Source organism: Pistacia vera, unplaced genomic scaffold (assembly GCF_008641045.1).
Source record: "Pistacia vera cultivar Batoury unplaced genomic scaffold, PisVer_v2 Contig169, whole genome shotgun sequence".
In the NCBI taxonomy this organism is placed as follows: Eukaryota; Viridiplantae; Streptophyta; class Magnoliopsida; order Sapindales; family Anacardiaceae; genus Pistacia; species Pistacia vera.
In genome coordinates, this window is record NW_022195779.1 from 658325 (window position 1) to 681416 (window position 23092).

Sequence of the window (23092 nt, forward strand, 5' to 3'; positions counted from 1 at the left end):
GTGGAGCTATAACCCACTATTAAGTTTAGTTACAAATGATGGATTTGAATTAATTTTTTTTATTATGAAGGAGATTAATTGAGATTTTGATCCATTTTAAGTTGAGTGGAAATAAATTGTTGGCACTTTGAATATAAATATTTTAAAAGTGGGATAAGAGGCAGCATATTATTATGGTGGAGGGTTATAATTATATGATTCAAGAGTAGGGATTGGATTATTATACTATTATGGTGAGCGATGGTAGTACTCAAGGGTGGAGGAGCGGCGGATCTAAAGACTTAATCACACTATAAAATTTGAGTTCAATGGAAGTCACTCAAATTTTGGAAAAAATAAAAAATAGATTTATATTTTATAGTATTTATAATTTTGACTTTATTTAAATTTATATTAAACCTATTCAAACTTTAAAAAAAAAATAGTTTATAATATTTATAAGAGTAATGTTACATGTACAAATAAGTCTTACGAAGATTTATATAAAAATTGATGTGGAATAAAATAAATAGAAAAGTGAATATGAGAGTTTAACTTTTTATATTTACTCTTTCATTCATTTTATGTCACATTAATTTGTATATAAATCTTTGTAAAATTTGTTTATAAATTTAATATTATTGTATTTATAATTTTAACCCCCATCAAATTTTATTATAAATTTTCAACTTGAATATTTTGAATCCGCTAACCAAAAATACTCACTATGTCCCTCGGCAAATCTAGTTCTTTCTTTCGTGTGGGGTATGTAGGCCCAATGATGACTACAGAGTCTTAGCCTCTTAGGGAGAGCCGGAGAGGCCATCATCTCACTGTTTTCTTAATCTCTTTTTTTGTCTGTTTCAACTTTTATTATTTCAGCTTTCCTGCGTTGAATAGTCTACATGAGAGAGTTCTGTCGTCCTCATCTATTACACCCTTCCAATTTTATGGTGTGCGTCTTCCTCAGCCTCATACCATGACTTTTATCCTTTAATTTGTAGAGTGACAGAAATGAGGGTTTTTTTTTTTAATATCTAAATAATGAGGTGTAGTTTTATAAATAAAATAAAAAGGACCTCCGAATTTTCAATATAAACATATGATGTGTGTTATGTCTAAAATAAGAGCTAACGTATGTTGATGTCAGCGAGCACCAATCATAGTTCAGAAAAGTTTTACACTATCCAGGATCTGTCACGTCTTTGAAGATAAGAAGAATATAGCTGTCAATAATCCAACGGACTCAAGTATTTGTCTGTGAATGAATTTGGTTCACACCAGGGGCAGACCTAGGAATGAAACTTGGGGGGTCAAAGAGTAAAGTAACAATTAACATAAATAAAAATAAACACAAATATTTGTATTAATAAAATTCTCATTAACTAATACATTTATGTAATACCCAAGATGTCAAAGGTATGCTCACAACTCATAAATAGTCATTTAGATGTTAATTTTATGTTAAAAAGCATAAAATTTAACTAAGAGCAAAATAGTCAATTCATTTGGAACAGTATATCCATAAAAGGGTATTAAGGGCAAAATAGTCATTTTGCCTATGGATAAGCATTGTAAAAGTCAAGGATGAGTAGGCTTAATTGCATTTAATGGCATTAATTAAGTAATAATTATGTTTAGTGCCAAATGACCAAAATGCCCTTATATGAAGAATTAAGGACTTATGAGTTATATAATTAAAATAATTGGGCCAACAGCATAATTTTGGTAAATTAATGAAAATTTTCCTATAAATGAGAGGAAATTCGTTCAAGCCAAGGGAGATATCATTTCTTCAACATTTCTTCCATTTTCTCTCAAATCCTCCATGAAACAAACTTTATGTCTCTAAGTTTTAAAGAAGTTTTGCATAATTTTTCAAGGAGAACAAGATAGGAGCCTCGGATCTTTAAATTGAGAGGTTTAAGGTACGAAATAAAAACCCTAGTTTTGATGTGATTTAAAGATTTAGGGTAGATGTTAAGGTATAACGTTATATATGTAGGAATAAGATGTAAAAGAAGATAAAGGCAAAGGATTTGGTGGGGGAATTCTTTAAAAAGGTAAGGAAAAATCTCCCATGACTTTAGGGATTATGCTAGGGTTTGTAGATTTTAATGAAACCTTAAATTAAGGCTTTAAGGCATATAATTAGTTGATGACAAGTGTAATTGAACTCATTATACATGAAGTTATTGCCATTTATGTTTTATGAGTTGTTATGTTTTAATTGAAGAAAATGAAGTATTGATGTTGATTGTGGCAAAACTTGTAGTATTGGAGGCTAAATGGTATTAAATGGTTGCTATTAGAAGTGTTGATGTGTGGTTTGCATTAACTTACAATGTTATAGCAATGATCATGGGAGTGAGGTTTTATCCTTCCTTTAAGATGTTAAACACTATTAAGGGGAGGTTTAATTGATCCATAAGTTGACATATTTGTTAATTGTCGATTGAAGTTGATATGGCATGGGTTAATATGAAAAAAAATCGAATTTGGTAAGTTTAGAGGTTATGTTAAACATGTTTCAGTATTTTGACCATAACTTGAGTTATAAAAACCAAAATGAGATGGTTCTTGAAGGATTAGAAATTTAAGACATAGCCCTATCACTTTTATGATTAGGCCAAGATCCAATTCATTTTAGAAATGGGGGAAAATGGCCTGGAGAATAAACTTCTGGTTGTTAAAGTTTAAGATTTAAGATAATTAATTCTTATGATTATGAATTGATTATTAATGTATCGTTGTAATTAAGCCGTGTATTAATGTTTACCCGTCAGTTAGATGATCTTTGAAAGATATATCTTTGAAAGATATACATAGTCATGGATGCGAATGCATGATTAATGTTATGAAATGGCATGAAGATGCAATGTAATATATGTTTTAAGATGATGAATGTGAGCAAGAGGTAATGTAAATGGATTGATAATCCATAGATGAATCAAAAGTATTAAGCTCACTAAAACATGTATTTATATGCCATAAGATGTTAGAGATGCATATAGACACGATGAAAAACGCGTAAGCATATCCTCGTATACATGTTGAGGAAAGATGAATCTATGCTTTAGATGCTAAATAACGCGTAAGCACGCCTCTCAATGATATGAGCTCTAGATGAATTTGAGGCTAGATGAGAGGAAATATGAATATATGCTTTAGATGCTAAATAACGCATAAGCATATCCTCGTATACCGGTTGAGGAAAGATGAATATATGATTTAGATGCTAAATAACGCGTAAGCACAACTGTCGATGATATGAGCTCTAGATGAATTTGAGGCTATATGATATAAAGTGCTTAAGACGCTAAGAAAAGTCCGATCGACTAGACGTTAAATGATTCATATGCATTTAGTTGCATTACATGAGTTACGATGTTATTTACATCATGGGATGATTTATACTCATGTTAGATAATATTTAGATGATATTTAGATGTTATATCATGACATGTGATGTGTGTGTACTATGTTTACATACTTATTTGTATGTGTACACATTGATATTTATATAGTCATGAGATAAAATGATGAAAAGCATATGAATTAGTAAGAAAAGAGAAGTATATCTAAATGTAAAAGATAAGTAGTGTGTTAATAAATATGTTTAAATGAAGGTCAAATAGCACATTTAGAATGAAATGAATCATTCTTTATTAAGTGATTAGCACTCTCCCTTTCATTTTTGATTGCTTTGTGGGTAAACCAGAAACGAAGGATGCTAGAGACAATGGGGCTACACGTGAGGGGAGATGATTTATTATCACCTTGATGTAAATAATGTAAATGACGAATGTTTTTGAAACACATTTTTGAAGCTTCCACCATATGAATGAAAATGACATTAATATGTTTTGATTGATTGATGCCCAAATGAATTTAAGTTTTTATTTATATTTTTGAAGGGACAAATTTTGATGCTGCGGTACATCTTACAGTAATGTTTCAGACATTATTATTATTTTTGCACAAGATTTCTAAATATAACTCATTCCCCAGACAAGAAGTCTCTGGATTCTCATTGAGGGATATTCAGAGGATACCTGACTGGGGAAGGGTTTTACAATTTATAATTGCCCTCGATGAGATTTTATCTTTTGAAAATATTGTATAATGACTTTATTATCAATACTATCAAATATATTATTCTCTATATACATAACTAAACTATCATTCAACCATTAATCACTCATTCTATTTCGCAAACGATTCTTCACAACATTTATAGCTGAAAATGCTCTCTCTACACTAGCAGTGACGACTAGTAAAATCAATGTTAATTTTATCAACATATAAACTAATAGAAACACTCTATCCTTCTTAGTTTCAACCATCACTCTTGCAAGATCTCCAATCTCATTCAATTCCATAAATTTAACATTAGAGCATATATCCAATGCAAATATCAAATTGAGAGTCAAGCGCTATAAGTTCTAAGTTAGAAAAATCTTCTAGATAAAGTTAAGCAAGGTGCATTAATTTTTGTTTATCAAAAGCAACAAAATTTTCATTTGGACATAAGCATGCCAAGCAAATAAGCAATTTAATGTTTATCTCATTGAAACGATTATTCAACTCTTGAAGCTACATATCTAGGACACTAAAATACTTCAATACGGTAATGATGCATGTTTGTGATACCTTTAGTCTTCCGTTGTGATCGCCCTTGCATAAAAAATTTGTCATCCATATTTGGAATATCAATGTCATGTTTGGCAAAAAAATAACAAACTTTGTTAAGTAAACTCTCTCATCCACTATCCCTCATCAATTGTAAAGCTTGCTTACATGCTTCAACCAAATTCATAGCAATTACAATATCTTGATCTTTTTTTTGTAGTGCTTGAGAAAGTTCATTTGTAAAGTTAAGTAAATCTTTCATCATGAATAGACTAAACACAAAATTAAATGATTGCATAAATTTTAATATATTATTAGAGAAAAATAGGGATTGGAGAGATGGAGTAGGGCACGTTGGATAAGAGAAAAAGTTGGGATTGGAGAAAAAAAGGGGAAATATATTATTAGAGAAAGTCAAAATTTTTAATTAATTTAATTTACTGTAATTTTGTAATGTAGTTTTTTTATGGGGCAAAATTGAAAAAAAAAATTTAAAAATAAAACCCAAGTGGGGTCACTTGACCGCACGTGACCCCATGCAGGTTTGCCCTTGGTTCACACTCCTATCCAAGCCCTATTTTATTTAAAGATATTATTTTAATTCTCAACCAATGAGAAGATAGGAGAGATTTGCACAACACTAACCCACTTACAGGGTTGTAATCATTATCTTGAGCACAACGAAAATAAATAGGCAGCTCCCCCTCTCAAAATCAGGATCAGATCCATTGAATTCAACAAAAAAAATAACAAAGACATGCTACGAGAAATAGACTGACTTGACATTTAGGAATCCTTAGAACACCAAACACTTGTAATACCAGATCGCAGTTCGCAACCTAGTGTAATCTTGGTTAACGACCAGGAACATACTCATATAAGAAAACAATAGATGCAGGATTCGCTTTAAGCATCTGAACCACAATAAAAAAGTCAACTGTTCATTTATTGTTTTACGTTTTTGCATGCTACTGTGGAAATAGTACCACAATCAACCTTAATAATTATCTCACACGTGATTTCTTAATATTTTACCACGTGTAAAGTTGTTGGTGTCAAAATCACGTAGCAACAATATGAATAATCAATAATATTGAATGGCAGATGGTATGCATTATAAGTTAAAGCATAAAAGATACCTATAACATACTTACAAATCGTTAATTATGCAACAATACATTGAAATTTGGAAGTTAGCTAATGGAGACAAACAAACATAAAAATGATGCACTTGCTTTAAATTGGAGAAAACATCAACTGTAACTGAATATGTTAAATAACAGCGATGCTACAGACACCAAAAATGGGTACTGAAAAATTGCACCGAAATACGTGACCTCTGATTCGGACGTCGTCACGTAAGACATGATAAAAGACTCTCATAAATGGACGGCCGTCCAACATTTTCGAACGGTCGTCCACCTCAATGGACCACCATCCATAATAGATGGATTAGCGTCCATAAGCAATACAAATTTTTTTTTTTAAATAAAAACAAAAAAGAAGATGGACGCCAGTCCATCTTATGTGGACGGCCGTCCATATGGCTGTAAAAATATTTAAATTTCAACTTCAGCTACATCTTCACCACAACTTCTTTTATCAAGCTCTCGTTCTCTATCTCGTCTCTCTCCTTATCAACTGTTTGGGTTTGATACCAAAACACTTGTCTCATGTCCCAGTAACTGCAACAACGTTAATGTCAAGAGAAGACAATGTTACTGGTTCCATTCCTCGAACTCTTAGTAACTGTTCATAGCTTGTTTCACTCCACTTAAAGCTTCAATTTTCTCTTTGGAACTATCCCTTCAAGCTTGGGGGCTCTGTCCAAGCTTCAGGATTTGAAGCTGTGCTTGAATAATCTCCATGGGGAGATCCCACAGGAGCTTGGTAACATTCAAACATTGCAGACATTGATTCTTGACTTCAACCAGTTGTCGGGACCAGTGCCTTCTGGTTTAAGCAACTGCACCAATTTGACTTGGATCTCATTGTCGAATAACCAGCTGAGTGGTGAGAATCCTCGGTGGCTTGGTAAGCTTTCAAACCTCGCAATTCTCAAGCTCAGTAACAACTCCTTTTATGGTAGCATCCCGCCGGAGCTGGGTGATTGTAGGAGCTCACTATTGTGCTTTCAAGCCTCTCTACGACTTGTAAGCAGATAGCTTCTTTGGTTCAGAGAGACAGTGTTTCCAACTTGACTGGCGTTCAAGGTGCTGTCAACGTTCAAGGGGAGGACCAGAAGAAGCTTGATGTTGTTTCAAATGAGGTGGCGTTCAAGGTGCTGTCAAGATTCAGGGGAGGACCAGAAGAAGCTTGATGTTGTTTCAAATGAGGTTGGTAGGGCTTGCATTGGGATTTAATCATCTTGGCTGCATATAATGAGTCAAACTCTACCCAAAGGTTCCGAATGCCCATTCGCGAAGCCATCTCCACTAGATGGCAGATTGCATAAAGTTTCACTTTCCAAATCTCTCTCCACTCAACCGTCTTCCAGAAAGCCCAAAGAGGATGGCCGAAAAAGTCTCATGCTATCGCAGCCGCAACAGCCTCTATTGCTACTGAACTGTCTGTGTTCACTTTTGTTTCCGGAGGGTTTGAAGAAGAGTAAGATTCAGCCATTTATGGCTGAGCAGGGTGACCGTGCACTACCCAAACACGGAGTGCAAAAAGAGTCCATAACTCTCAGTTTAATCTGAGAGGAAACTGAATGCAGTCTCAGTTTGACTTCCCTTATAGGGACGGCCGTTCGCATGTGATGGACGACCGTCCATCGTTTGTAAATTTTTTTTTTTTTAAATTACTTTTTATGGACCCTCATCCATTCCACTATGAACGGTCGTCCAGGAGTATGAACGGCCGTCCAAAACCGTTGGACGACCGTCCATTTAAGTTAGTGTTCTATCATCCAACGTGGCAACATCCACATATTTTGGTGCAATTGTTCGGTACCAATCTGTCGGTGGATATAGCATTTTTGGTTAAATAAATACAAGTAATTTTGTTTAGATTCTTATTAAATTTATCATTTTTATTAATCACAAAGTCATAAAATAAATGGGAAATTTTTAGAAATGTTGACAAATATAAAAATTTGGTGAATGAAGTTGTTATTTTTGAAACATCCCACATCTGATTTTTTTAAATGTAATGTATAAAATAGCCACATGTTAAAAATGATTGTAAAGATTTTTCATTTCTACATGAGTGATAAGGTTTGCAGACAAAACTTGAAAAATAATAAGATAGAATGTTGATTTAAATTTGAAAATTCTCATAAATCTACAAATACTTTGATTGTATAACAATGAAAGGATGGTTCATATTATCTTTCATTTTGCTATAAAATTGATGACAATCCTTGTAACCTTGTCTAATACTCATCAGATTTTATACAGTGATTCCGGATAAAATATTGTTTATAGTGGAAGGAAGTATGATGGCAGAAGAATTATAATTCAAATTTCAAAGTGAACGCCCTCATCTGCTCACAGTAAGCCCTCCCTCCTATCATATATTCTTTTTATTTTATTTCTTTTCACTGAGAAGGAGGAGAGTGCATGATCAACCCGTGTTGGAAGATAAATTCTAATTTCTAGCCCTTCATACTGTTGGAGCCCAAAGCTAAAATTCTGTTTTAAAAAAATAGGACAACACCTGCATGAAAGAATAAATAGCAAGAAGATTCAAACAACCCAAATTGTCTTTATTGGAAGATAAATTCCATAATAATTCGGCGTCGATTGGCATGCCATCAAACTGTAGCGTGCCTGGAATACTCGATAATCAGGATATGTCTGTCTTCCAAAATAATAACATGCATGACAGTTTTTTCACAACTGGACAACGAGCCCAGCTGGGCTTGACTCTTTCGACTCGCCCAAATCCTGCCTCAACTACTTAAGAACTACTGAAGTGGGGACCAGAACACCGTGGGTCTGCAGCTATTAGTTTCCATAAATTGTATGTGGAATTATAATTTTACTAGTACCAAAAGAATTCCTCGTAAAACCATCACACGCCTGATCACTGAATCACTCAGTGAATAATGTAGGTTAAAATCTGACATGACCCATCAGACCAAATATCCAGATGATTCGATATTGAGCAAACGACATGTTCCCACCTAAGGTTTACCAAAATCCAAGGTTCATACCCTTGGTTTGATTTGTTCCAGATACCCACCCTTAATTTAACACTGTTTCTTTTATTTTAAAAGGTTAAGGGTAAAAGTGTCAAAACCCATTTCTCTCAACTCACCACTGTTGACTGGTTTCCTTCTTCTCTTTTCCTTTTCTTTTTCTTCTTCTCCTCTCTTCCATATTCTTTCTCCTTTTCTTCTTCTCCTTTTTTCTTCTTTCTTCTTCTCCAACAGATTCTTCCTCTTCTTCTTCTTCTTCTCCTCTTTTTCTTCTCTCTTTCTTCTTCTCTTCTCTCCACCAACTACTTCTCCTCTACCACTGCTGGGGAAAATGGAGGTTTTGGAGGTGGAAGGGTGGTGGTGTTTGTGGTGATGATGAGGACGGCCAACAGAGCCGAGATCGAGCCAAATGGGACTGAAATCAGGTGGTGGTGAGGGATTGCAATGGCGGTAGATGGGTGGAATGGTGGTGGGTGGTGGTGGTGGTGATGGTAATGGTGACTTTGGGGTTTCGGGAGGTAGAGAGGAGCTTGGTTGTGGCTATGGTTGTGGCTGTGGCAGGGAGAGAGAAGCAACAGAAGAGAAGAAAGGGGAGATGAAGAAGAAGACGAAGATGGGAGGGTAGCGGGACCGAAATCGGGTGGTGGTGAGGGATTGCAATGGCGGTAGATGGGTGGAATGGCGGTGGGTGGTGGTGGTGGTGGTGGTGACTTTGGGGTTTCGGGAGGGAGAGAGGAGCGTGGTTGTGGCTGTGGCTATGGAAGGGAGAGAGAAGCGGCAGAAGAGAAGAAATGGGAGATGAAGAAGAAGACGAAGATGGGAGGGTAGTTTGGTAATTGCCCTCCTTAGAATCCAACAGTGATTAACACTGTTAGTTTAAGGGTGGGAATCTGAAATAAATGAAACCAGGAGTATTACTTTTGGATTTCATCAAACCTCGGGTGGGAACATGTCGTTTACTCTTCGATATTTAATGTCATCACATTTCTGCCTCAAGAGACGTCAAAGTAGCAGAAAACACTATCCATCATAACATTACAACTTGCAGGAAAAGGAATATATAAGTACATAAATATGTTGTTCTTGGAACAGGTATGATAGGGGTTGACTGTTATTATGACCTTCAGATGGTTTATATAATTGGAGGTAATAGAGTGTTTGCAATGTGTAATAAACCATCAAATTCTAATCCTGAATTGAAATTGACCCGTCGGTCAAAAAAAGGTTTTACAAATAGAATTTAGTAATCTGAAAATCCCTACAAAATTATAAAAATTGGATTCTCAGGACCAAATGAGCAAAATATACATGCAAATCCAACAAGAGCGATGCTCCAAGAAAAAAAAAAAGTGATGTTCATTTCAATCATTTTCTTTGTCCAAAACTTCAAGTGCCAGTCAACAATTATCTACTACATTGACAATCTGTAGATCTAGGCTATATATTGTATGCAGATTACCCATAACATGGACCCATCCCCGAATCGCATGAAAACTTTAAATCTTTTAGTACACATCAGTCTACACTGGCACCAAAATCATAGTTCAAGACCGGAATCAGCAACCGCATTAACAAATATCAACCACTACCACGTTTAAAATGTTCTCGAATAAATCTTTCAGCATAGGATGGATACTTATCTCGAATGTATGCTCGAAGACACTTCTGGTAGGAGAAATCTATCCATCCACCATCGGTTCTAACAACATACAGGCACCTTGAATGCCTGTATTCAGGATGTCGATCAACCTTCAGAGAAGTTAAAAAGACTTATTAATTTGTTTCATATAGAGAAAATAATTCTTTTATCTCATAACAGACAAAAAATAAGCTGAAGTGAGAAAATTTAGCCATCCAGGACAGCCATCTATATCCAACACATGTACCTAAATAAATTTGCCTATAATAATACAATAATCAGTTCTGTTACTAACAAATCCCAAACTGTGAAGAGATCCAAATAGTAATAGAGAAAAAAAAAGGTGAGAAATATATAGGGAAAAGAGGATTCCAAATGACAAATAATGGAGGCGAGACAGACTGCAGGCAAAAATTTCTGTCTACAGATCTACATGCCAATCAAATGTGAGACAAAAACCCACCAAATCTTACCAAGCTTTGTGAAGAAAACCAATCAGAGGTAATCACCTGATTTATCCGTGAATTAAAGTTCTAATTTTTTATGTTGAAAGTCAAAATTTTCTACCCCACATAAAGAGGGGACAAATTAAAATATGTCTGCAGGGAAATTCAAAGAATCCTGTACCCAAGAAGTCAAAGATGAACAATAAAACTCAGTTATGCAACTAAACTGCCCAAGTTGTACCTAAACTGTCTCAAACGTGCAGATAGGAATGTAAATTGGGCTCAGCTAGCACCACTCCCACAGTTTCAGCTTGGCTAAGCTTTACTAAAATTAAAACAATCAGAAGTTCACTTGATCTAAGGTAAGTGGATGTGTCTCTGTCTGTGTGCATGTTTAAGCGCGTGTGTGCAAACATGCATGTGTGTGTATCTTATGTTTGTGGTTCGATTGATTTAAATTCATCCTAGTCAGAAAGAAAGATCTTACTTCAATTAGTAAGTACATGAGTTAAAACTTTAAGATTTCAGGTCAAAGTCCTGCCAGAGGTGAATCTTCGAAATTGATGAGGATCATATGAGTGTTTTGATTGTCTGGCTTAATTGAAGTCCAGTTGAAGCTCAAGCTGACAGCAGTCCCTCGATGAGCTGATCCATAGTAAGGTAACTGATACAGGACTCAGGTCAGACAGACACTTAGCTTGCCTGTAAGACAGGCCAAATACATTTAAAACCATCTTTTTAAAGTATCTTCCTAAACTTATTAAGATGAGCAGAAACAACAAACAAACTAATGGATGACGAGCAACAACCGCCCCTTTCCTTGGAGCTTGAATATCAAAAATCAAAGATGCAAAAAGGATAAAGGAACAAAAAGAACAAGGGCTTCAATTGCAAGAAATAGGCAAGGTGACCAATATTTGACAGAGGATTTAATTGATAAAAAATGTAAAGGATTAATGCAGAAGAATGCAGAGTATTTGAAGATGACATTGTTTGAATTGTTTTTGCAACTCCCAATTGACCAAAATGGAGATTGAAAGTAAAATAATTTGTAAAATAGCAAGCACAAAAGATTCATTACAGTAGGTAAAATAAAATATTCAATAGAGGGCGTTTGGATCATATAATGTTTTATTATAAAGATATATTATATTAATGGAAATAAAGATCACCTTGAAGATTACTGTGAATATTTAGAAAATATGTTTGGTTAGTTCGAATAAATAGGTAAATAATATATTTAGTTGGGAGAATAAATGGGTGGTTATGTTATATAGATTACTAAATTGCCCTCATTTTTATATGTTAATATAATAGTATTTTTTGAATAATTTCTTTTAACCCCTTATTTTTCAGATTTAGCAAAAACACCCTAGCAACCAAAAACGGTTTAAACTTAACAAAAAAACCCCTACGCACCCCAAGCCACTGCCGGTAGCTAGCCACCACCGCGGGCAGCTGAAGGCAATACCACAAATTTGGCTGTGAAACGGCCAGATCTCGTTGTTTCCGACCATTTATATGTGATCCATGTTCGGAAAGGGTTTTACCATTGCACGGCCGACCATATACGGCCAGTCAAGGCCATAGATCTGGCCGTGAAACGATCTGGCCATTTCTGACCATGTATCTATGATCCATGACCGAAAAGGGCCTCACCGACGCACGGTCGTCCATATACGGCCAGTCGTACGCCATTATGGCGACTTTTGGCAGTCTCCATCGACGGTTGACGATGGCTGGCGGTGATGGCTAGATCTAGGTACAACAACATTTTGTGGCATTTCTGTAAATAATGACAATAACAAGGGCAATGTCGTCCGGAAAATTTAAAAAGTGAGGACAAAAGGGTTATAATGACAATAACAAGGGCAATGTCGTCCGGAAAATTTAAAAAGTGAGGACAAAAGGGTTTATATGAGTGAATTGAGTGTTTTGTAAATATTAACAAATATAATGCTAATTTGAACCAAATGCTCAACTGTTTAGAGGGCAACATGGGACACAAAATTGGATTACTTAGGGAATTATCTTTTATAAATCAACCAAACATCGTCATCTACTCAATTTAAAAAAAATATTACCCCAGTTATCAAATATTAACCCCATCCAAACGGCCTCATAATTATATAATAGATTATGCAAACTTTGACTTACCATAATGGAATCAAGACCGGATCCAACTTTATCTTCACAATGTGGATGATAAACAAGAAGATTTTCTACCACAGCTCTCTCATCTTCTGCTGTTAGACGTTCTCCGTCCATATACCTAGAAGCGGGAAATATAATCAAATATAGCATTATAACTTAAGATGAAGACATAATTGTTTCATAAAGAGTAATTAATCTCTATACATCAAAGACCATCAGCTCCAATTTCAACCACCAGTAAGCATTATTCAACAGTCTCCTTGATAACTGCCAAATAAATCTGAAAAATTATGCTTACTACACATTTTTGTGAATTGGGAATATTATGATCAACCTCAGGACAAAATTTTGATGGCATCACAAATTTCTATGAGATTATTTAAATATCAGGATATGAAGTTGCTTGGTTCCTTTATAGTTGTCAGTCCAGTGAAAAGTTTAAAAATTGAAAGTATTTTATTTATTTAGTTTCTAGTTTCTTATACAAAATCAAGCTAAATTCACTATGACGAGGAACTTGATAGAGCATGAAGCCACACATCAATCTTTCAAAATCTAATATTGGTTAAAAAACTACCATGGATCCAAAGAAGGCTGGCTTCTAAGAAATTGAACCCCATTGTTATCAAATTTTTATGCCAATTAAATAATGACAACTAAAAAAATTTAAAGTGGAGAAGGAAGCAGCCTGGTTTTCAGCATAATCTGATTCCCTTTGAAGTTTTCATCCGTTTAACAAGATATTTTGAGCAATTAGCAGAATGTAACCCTGAGCTCAGAAAAAAATAGCCACTCCACAGTTTTCTTTTCTAAACAAGAAATTTTAGCCTATTATCTCTTCTTGAACATGCTAGGATCAAAATATAATATTTAATAATTATTTAACATTATTTAACTCAACCACTTCTAACCAGCGTTTTGAGATAAGTACCAATTAGGAGTTGACTTCAGATAATGAACGTGTACTACGTTTTCGTTTCATCATGTCAAGTGACAGTATCCTAACCTAATAAAAAGCACACTGTCCTTAACATTTTATAGCACTTGATTTATTAGATATTAGCACGCTTAACACAAATGATCCTGATAAATAACATATGACTAAATAGTGTTACTGATTCAAAATAAATTTAAGCTTTCAATAAGAATCGCATACACATAGCCTAAAACAGTACAAAACATGCATTTGCTCTCATAATTAATCAGTTAAGCTCAGTAACACCAGTAAGACATTCACTAAACCACCAACACACACACCCAAAAATATATATATTATATACGATAGAGGTTAACCTGTCGGAGTGAATAATCTCTTTGGCAAAAACATTATAGGCTGGATATCTCGAAGAATCTCATCTCTTTATCTTCCCACTTCCTGTAATCAGGATCGTCCACTTGCTGTAGTTGGGAGGGTCCTTCATGGTAAAGAACTGTTGCGGTGGTTTTGTGTCTTCAGAATTACGTTCCTCGTCCGCTGAGTCGGCTCGGAAGATGTGGCTGAACATATAGTTTTTCGGGCGGGGCGAGGAGCCTGGCGGCCAGCCGAAGGCGCAGGAGCGGATCCCTGAGTAGCAAAGGAGCGGCCATTGAAGTTTTAGTGGAGCGGTGAGATCCGTGATTTCCTCGGGGTTTAGTGATCGATTACTACGGTCGTCGTATCAGGTGTTGGGTACATGGACCTACTTTAGTGGTGGTTTAGGACATAGATCAATTGGACTTTGAGTGGAGCTATAACCCACATTAAGTTTAGTTACAAATGATGGTTTGAATTAATTTTTTTATATGAAGGAGATATTGAGATTTTGATCCATTTTAAGTTGAGTGGAAATAAATGGTTGGCACTTTGAATATAAATTTTTAAAAGTGGGATAAGAGGCAGCATATTATTATGGTGGGGGTTATATTATATGATTCAAGAGTAGGGATTGGATTATTATACTTTATGGTGAGCGATGGTAGTACTCAGGGTGGAGGAGCGGCGGATCTAAAGACTTAATCACCCTATAAAATTTGAGTTCAATGGAAGTCACTCAAATTTTTGGAAAAAATAAAAAATAGATTATTTTTATATTTTTATAATTTTGATTTATTAAATTTATATTACCTATTCAACTTTAAAAAAAAATAGTTATTAATATTTATAAGATAATGTTACATGTACAATAAGTCTTACGAAGTATTTAATATAAAAATTGATGTGGAATAAATAAATAAAAAGTGATATGAGATTTTTACTTTTTATATTTACTCTTTCATTCATTTTATGTCACATTAATTTGTATATAAATCTTTGTAAAATTTGTTTATAAATTTAATATTATGTATTTATAATTTTACCCCCATCAAATTTTATTATAAATGTTCAACTTGAATATTTTGAATCCGCTAACCAAATACTCACTATTCCCTCGGAAATCTAGTTCTTTCTTTCGTGTGGGTATGTAGGCCCAATGATGACTAAGAGTCTTAGCCTCTAGGAGAGCCGGAGAGGCCATCATCTCACTGTTTTCTTAATCTCTTTTTTTGTCTGTTTCACTTTTATTATTTCAGCTTTCCTGCGTTGAATAGTCTACATGAGAGAGTTCTGTCGTCCCATCTATTACACCCTTCCAATTTTAAGGTTGCTCTCTCCTCAGCCTCAACCATGGACTTTTATCCTTTAATTTTGTAGAGTGACAGAAATGAGGGTTTTTTTTTTTAATATCTAAATATGAGGTGTAGTTTTATAAATAAAAAAAGGACTCCGAATTTTCAATATAACATATGATTGTGTGTTATGTCTAAAATAAGAGCTAACGTATGTTGATGGTCAGCGAGCACCAATCATAGTCAGAAAATTTTACACTATCCAGGATCTGTCCACGTCTTGAAGATAAGAAGAATATACTGTCAATATCAACGGACCTCAAGTATTTTGTCTGTGAATGAATTTGGTTCACACCAGGGGCAGACCTAGGAATGAAACTTGGGGGGTCAAAGAGTAAAGTACAATTAACTAAATAAATAACACAAATATTTGTATTATAAAATCTCATTAACTAATACATTTAGTAATACCCAGATGTCGAAAGGTTGCTCACAACCTAAATAGTCATTTAGATGTTAATTTTATTTAAAAAGCATAAAATTAACTAAGAGCAAAATAGCAATTCATTTGGAACAGTATATCCATAAAAGGGTATTAAGGGCAAAATATTCTTTTGCCTATGGATAAGCATTTAAAAGTCAAGGATGAGTAGGCTTAATTGCATTTAATGGCATAATTAAGTATATTAGTTTTAGTGCCAAGACCAAAATCCCTTATATGAAGAATCGGACTTGAGTTATATAATTAAAATAATTGGGCCAACAGCATAATTTTGGTAAATAATGAAAATTTTTCCTATAAATGAGAGGAAATCGTTCAAGCCAAGGGAGATATCATTTCTTCAACATTTCTTCCATTTTCTCTCAAATCCTCCATGAAAACAACTTATGTCTCTAAGTTTTAAAGAAGTTTTGCCTAATTTTTCAAGAGAACAAGATAGGAGCCTCGATCTTAAATTGAGAGGTTTAAGGTACAAATAAAAACCCTAGTTTTGATGGATTTAAAGATTTGGGTAGATGTTGTTTAACGTTATATATGTAGTAATGATGTAAAAGAAGTAAAGGCAAGGATTTGGTGGGGGAATCTTTAAAAAGGTAAGGAAACTCCCATGACTTTAGGATTTGCTAGGTTTTGTATATTTTAATGAAACCTTAATTAGGCTTTAAGGCATATTTGTTGATGACAAGTGTAATTGACTCATTAACATGAAGTTATTGCCATTTAGGTTTTATGAGTTGTATGTTTAATTGAAGAAAATGAAGTATTGATGTTGATTGTCAAAACTTGTAGTATTGGAGGCTAAATGGTATTAAATGGTTGCTATTAGAAGTGTTGATGTGTGGTTTGCATTAACTTACAATGTTATAGCAATGATCATGGGAGTGAGGTTTTATCCTTCCTTTAAATGTTAAACACTATTAAGGGAGGTTTAATTGATCCATAAGTTGACATATTTGTTAATGTCGATTGAAGTTGATATGCATGGGTTAATATGAAAAAAAATCGAATTTGGTAAGTTTAGAGGTTATGTTAACATGTTTCAGTATTTTGACCAAACTTGAGTTATAAAAACCAAAATGAATGGTCTTTAAGGATTAAAATTTAAGACATAGCCCTATCACTTTTAGGATTAGGCCAAGATCCAATTCATTTTAGAAATGGGGAAAATGGCCTGAGAATAAACTTCTGGTTGTTAAAGTTTAAGATTAAGATAATTAATTCTTATGATTATGAATTGATTATTAATGTATCGTTGTAATTAAGCCGTGTATAATGTTTACCCGTCAGTTAGAATCTTTGAAAGATATATCTTTGAAAGATATACATAGTCATGGAGCGAATGCATGATTAATGTTATGAAATGGCATGAAGATGCATGTAATATATGTTTTAAGATGATGAAGGTGAGCAAGAGGTAATGTAAATGGATTGATAATCCATATGAATCAAAAGTATTAAGCTCACTAAAACTGTATTTATATGCCATAAGATTTTAGAGATGCATCTAGACACGATAAAAACGCGTAAGCATATCCTCGTATACATGTTTAGGAAGATAACTATGCTTTAGATGCTAAATAACGCGTAAGCCGCCTCTCAGATATGATCTCTAGATGAATTTAGGCTAGATGAGAGGAATGAATATATGCTTTAGATGCTAAATAACGCATAAGCATATCCTCGTATACCTGTTGAGGAAAGATGAATTATGTTAGATGCTAATAACGCGTAAGCACAACTGTCGATGATATGAGCTCTAGATGATTTGAGGCTATATGATATAAAGTGCTTAAGACGCTAAGAAAGTCCGATCGACTAGACGTTAAATGATTCATATGCATTTAGTTGCATTACATGAGTTACGATGTTATTACATCATGGGATGATTTATAACTCATGTTAGATAATATTTAGTGATATTAGATGTTATATCATGACATGTGATGTGTGTGTACTATGTTTAATACTCTGTAGTGTGTACCACATTGATATTTATAGTCATAGATAAAATGATGAAAAGCATATGAATTAGTAAGAAAAGAAGTATATCTATTGTAAGATAAGTAGTGTGTTAATAATATGTTTAAATGAAGGTCAAATCACATTTAGAATGAATGAATCATTCTTTATTAGTGATACGCTCTCCCTTTCATTTTTGATTGCTTTGTGGTAAACCAGAACAGGATGCTAAGACAATGGGGCTACACGTGAGGGGGATGATTTATTATCACCTTGATGTAAATAATGTAAATGACGAATGTTTTTGAAACACATTTTTGAAGCTTCCACCATATGAATGAAAATGACATTAATATTTTTTGATTGATTGATGCCCAAATGAATTTAAGTTTTTTATTTATATTTTGAAGGGACAAATTTTGATGCTGCGGTACATCTTACAGTAATGTTTCAGACATTATTTATTTTTGCACAAGATTTCTAATATAACTCATTCCCCAGACGAAGTCTCTGGATTCTCATTGAGGTATTCAGAGGATACCTGACTGGGGAAGGTTTTTACAATTTATAATTGCCCTCGATGATTTTATCTTTTGAAAATATTGTATAATGCTTTATTATCAATACTATCAAATATATTATCTCTATTACCATAACTAAACTATCATTCAACCTTAATCACTCATTCTATTTCGCAAACGATTCTTCACAACATTTTAGCTGAAAATGCTCTCTCACACTAGCAGTGACGACTAGTAAAATCAATGTTATTTTTATCAACATATAAACTATAGAAACACTCTATCCTCTTAGTTTCAACCATCACTCTTGCAAGATCTCCAATCTCATTCAATTCCATAAATTTAACATTAGAGCATATATCCAATGCAAATACAAATTGAGAGTCAAGCGCTATAAGTTCTAAGTTAGAAAAATCTTCTAGATAAAGTTAAGCAAGGTGCATTAATTTTTTTTTATCAAAGCAAACAAATTTTCATTTGGACATAACATGCCAAGCAAATAAGCAATTAATGTTTATCTCATTGAAACGATTATTCAACTCTTGAAGCTACTATTCGACAACTAAATACTTCAATACGGTAATGATGCATTGTTTGATACCTTTAGTCTTCCGTTGTGATCGCCCTTGCATAAAAAATTTGTCATCCATATTTGAATATCAATGTCATGTTTGGCAAAAAAATAACAAACTTTGTAAGTAAACTCTCTCATCCCTATCCCCATCAATTGTAAGCTTGCTTACATGCTTCAACCAAATTCATAGCATTACAATATCTTGATCTTTTTTTTGTAGTGCTTGGAAAGTTCATTTGTAAGTTAAGTAAATCTTCATAATAATAGACTAACCAAAATTAAATGATTGCATAAATTTTAATATATATTAGAGAAAAATAGGATTGAGAGATGGATAGGGCACGTTGGATAAGAGAAAAAGTTGGGATTGGAGAAAAAAAGGGGAAATATATTATTAGAGAAAGTCAAAATTTTTAATTAATTTAATTTACTGTAATTTTGTAATGTAGTTTTTTATGGGGCAAAATTGAAAAAAAAATTTAAAAAATAAACCCAAGTGGGGTCACTTGACCGCACGTGACCCCATGCAGGTTTCCCTTGGTTCACACTCCTATCCAGCCCTATTTTATTTAAAGATATTATTTTAATTCTCAACCAATGAGAAGATAGGAGAGATTTGCACAACACTAACCCCTTACAGGGTTTGTAATCATTATCTTGAGCACAACGAAAATAAATAGGCAGCTCCCCCTCCAAAATCAGGATCAGATCCATTGAATTCAACAAAAAAAATAACAAGACATGCTACGAGAAATAACGACTTGACATTAGAGAATCCTTAGAACACCAACACTTGTAATACCAGATCGCAGTTCGCAACCTTGTAATCTGGTTAACGACCAGGAACATACTCATAGAAAACAATAGATGCAGGATTCGCTTTAAGCATCTGAACCACATAAAAAGTCAACTGTTCATTTATTGTTTAACGTTTTTTGCATGCTACTTGGAATAAGTACCACAATCACCTTAATAATTATCTCACTGATTTCTTAATATTTACCACTGTAAAGTTGTTGTGTCAAAATCACGTAGCAACATAGAATAATCAATAATATTGAATGGCAGATGGTATGCATTTAAGTTAAGCTAAAAATACCTATAACATACTTACAAATCGTTAATTTGCAACAATACATTAAATTTGGAAGTTAGCTAATGGAGACAACACAAAAAAATAGGCACTTGCTTTAATTGGAGAAAACATCAACTGTAACTGAATATGTTAAATAACAGCGATGCTACAGACACCAAAATGGGTACTGAAAAATTGCACCGAAATACTTGACCTCTGATTCGGACGTCGTCACGTAAGACATGATAAAAGACTCTCATAAATGGACGGCCGTCCAACATTTTCGAACGGTCGTCCACCTCAATGGACCACCATCCATAATAGATGGATTAGCGTCCATAAGCAATACAAATTTTTTTTTAAATAAAAACAAAAAGAAGATGGACGCCAGTCCATCTTATGTGGACGGCCGTCCATATGGCTGTAAAAATTTAAATTTCAACTTCAGCTACTCTTCACCACAACTTCTTTTATCAAGCTCTCGTTCTCTATCTCGTCTCTCTCCTTATCAACTGTTTGGGTTTGATACCAAAACATTGTCTCATGTCCCAGTAACTGCAACAACGTTAATGTCAAGAGAAGACATGTTACTGGTTCCATTCCTCGAACTCTAGTAACTGTTCATAGCTTGTTTCACTCCACTTAAGCTTCAATTTTCTCTTTGGAACTATCCTCTCAGCTTGGGGGCTCTGTCCAAGCTTCAGGATTTGAAGCTGTGCTTGAATAATCTCCATGGGAATCCCACAGGAGCTTGGTAACATTCAAACATTGCCGACATTGATTCTTGACTTCAACCAGTTGTCGGGCCAGTGCCTTCTGGTTTAAGCAACTGCACCAATTTGACTTGGATCCATTGTCGAATAACCAGCTGAGTGGTGAAATCCTCGGTGGCTTGGTAAGCTTTCAAACCTCGCAATTCTCAAGCTCAGTAACAACTCCTTTTTGGTAGCATCCCGCCGAGCTGGGTGATTGTAGGAGCTCACTTTGTGCTTTCAAGCCTCTCTACGACTTGTAAGCAATACTTCTTTGGTTCAGAGACAGTGTTTCCAACTTGACTGGCGTTCAAGGTGCGTCAACGTTCAAGGGAGGACCGAAGAAGCTGATGTTGTTCAAATGAGGTGGCGTTCAAGGTGCTGTCAAGATTCAGGGAGGACCAGAAGAAGCTGATGTTGTTTCAAATGGGTTGGTAGGGCTTGCATTGGGATTTAATCATCTGGCTGCTATAATGAGTCAAACTCTACCCAAAGGTTCCGAATGCCCATTCGCGAAGCCATCTCCACTAGATGGCAGATTGCTAAAGTTTCACTTTCCAATCTCTCTCCACTCAACCGTCTCCAGAAAGCCAAAGAGGATGGCCGAAAAAGTCTCATGCTATCGCAGCCAACAGCCTCTATTGCTACTGAACTGTCTGTGTTCACTTTTGTTTCCGGAGGTTTGAAGAAGAGTAGATTCAGCCATTTATGGCTGAGCAGGGTGACCGTGCACTACCCAAACACGGAGTGCAAAAAGAGTCCATAACTCTCAGTTTAATCTGAGAGGAAACTGAATGCAGTCTCAGTTTGACTTCCCTTATAGGGACGGCCGTTCGCATGTGATGGACGACCGTCCATCGTTTGTAAATTTTTTTTTTTTTTAAATTACTTTTATGGACCCTCATCATTCCACTATGAACGGTCGTCCAGGAGTATGAACGGCTCTCCAAAACCTTGGACGACCTTCCATTTAAGTAGTGTTCTATCATCCAACGTGGCAACATCCACATATTTTGGTGCAATTGTTCGGTACCAATCTGTCGGTGGATATAGCATTTTTGGTTAAATAAATACAAGTAATTTTGTTTAGATTCTTATTAAATTTATCATTTTTATTAATCACAAAGTCATAAAATAAATGGGAAATTTTTAGAAATGTTGACAAATATAAAAATTTGGTGAATGAAGTTGTTATTTTTGAAACATCCCACATCTGATTTTTTTAATGTAATGTATAAAATAGCCACATGTTAAAAATGATTGTAAGAGTTTTTCATTTTCTACATGAGTGATAAGGTGGCAGACAAAACTTGAAAAATAATAGATAGATGTTGATTTAAATTTGAAAATTCTCATAAATCACAAATACTTTGATTGTATAACAATGAAAGGATGGTTCATATTATCTTTCATTTTGCTATAAATTGATGACAATCCTTGTAACCTTGTCTAATCTCATCAGATTTATACAGTGATTCCGGATAAAATTGTTTATAGTGGAAGGAAGTTATGAGCGAAGAATTATAATTCAAATTTCAAGTGAACGCCCTCATCTGCTCACAGTAAGCCCTCCCTCCTATCATATATTCTTTTTTTTATTTCTTTTCACTGAGAAGGAGGAGAGTGCATGATCAACCCGTGTTGGAAGATAAATTCTAATTCTAGCCCTTCATACTGTTGGCGCCAAACTAAAATTCTGTTTTAAAAAAATAGGACAACACCTGCATGAAAGAATAAATAGCAAGAAGATTCAAACAACCCAAATTGTCTTTATTGGAAATAAATTCCATAATAATTCGGCGTCGATTGGCATGCCATCAAACTGTAGCGTGCCTGGAATCCTCGATAATCAGGATATTCGGTCTTTTCCAAAATAATAACATGCATGACAGTTTTTTCACAACTGGACAACGAGCCCAGCTGGGCTTGACTCTTTCGACTCGCCCAAATCCTGCCTCAACTACTTAGAAACTACGTGAAGTGGGGACCAGAACACCGTGGTCTGCAGCTATTAGTTTCCATAAATTGTATGTGGAATTATAATTTTACTAGTACCAAAAGAATTCCTCGTAAAACCATCACACGCCTGATCACTGAATCACTCAGTGAATAATGTAGGTTAAATCTGACAT

General features: G+C 34.5%; 2 protein-coding genes across 2 annotated transcripts; one reads left to right on the plus strand and one right to left on the minus strand.

The window, feature by feature from the left end:
• The first annotated feature begins 5880 nt into the window (after window positions 1–5880).
• Window positions 5881–6931, plus strand: LOC116125604 (protein BRASSINOSTEROID INSENSITIVE 1-like). Its single transcript, XM_031411301.1, has 3 exons — window positions 5881–5918; window positions 6392–6717; window positions 6825–6931. The coding sequence occupies exons 1-3, from the start codon at window positions 5881–5883 to the stop codon at window positions 6929–6931; spliced, it is 471 nt and encodes a 156-aa protein (XP_031267161.1).
• Window positions 6932–10038: 3107 nt separating this feature from the next.
• Window positions 10039–15486, minus strand: LOC116125605 (protein DCL, chloroplastic-like). The gene is given in 6 exon segments (XM_031411303.1): window positions 10039–10501; window positions 12995–13109; window positions 14285–14318; window positions 14321–14347; window positions 14350–14389; window positions 15382–15486. Coding segments are annotated over 6 exon segments (492 nt in total). The 3' UTR covers window positions 10039–10330.
• Between the last annotated feature and the right edge of the window lie 7606 nt (window positions 15487–23092).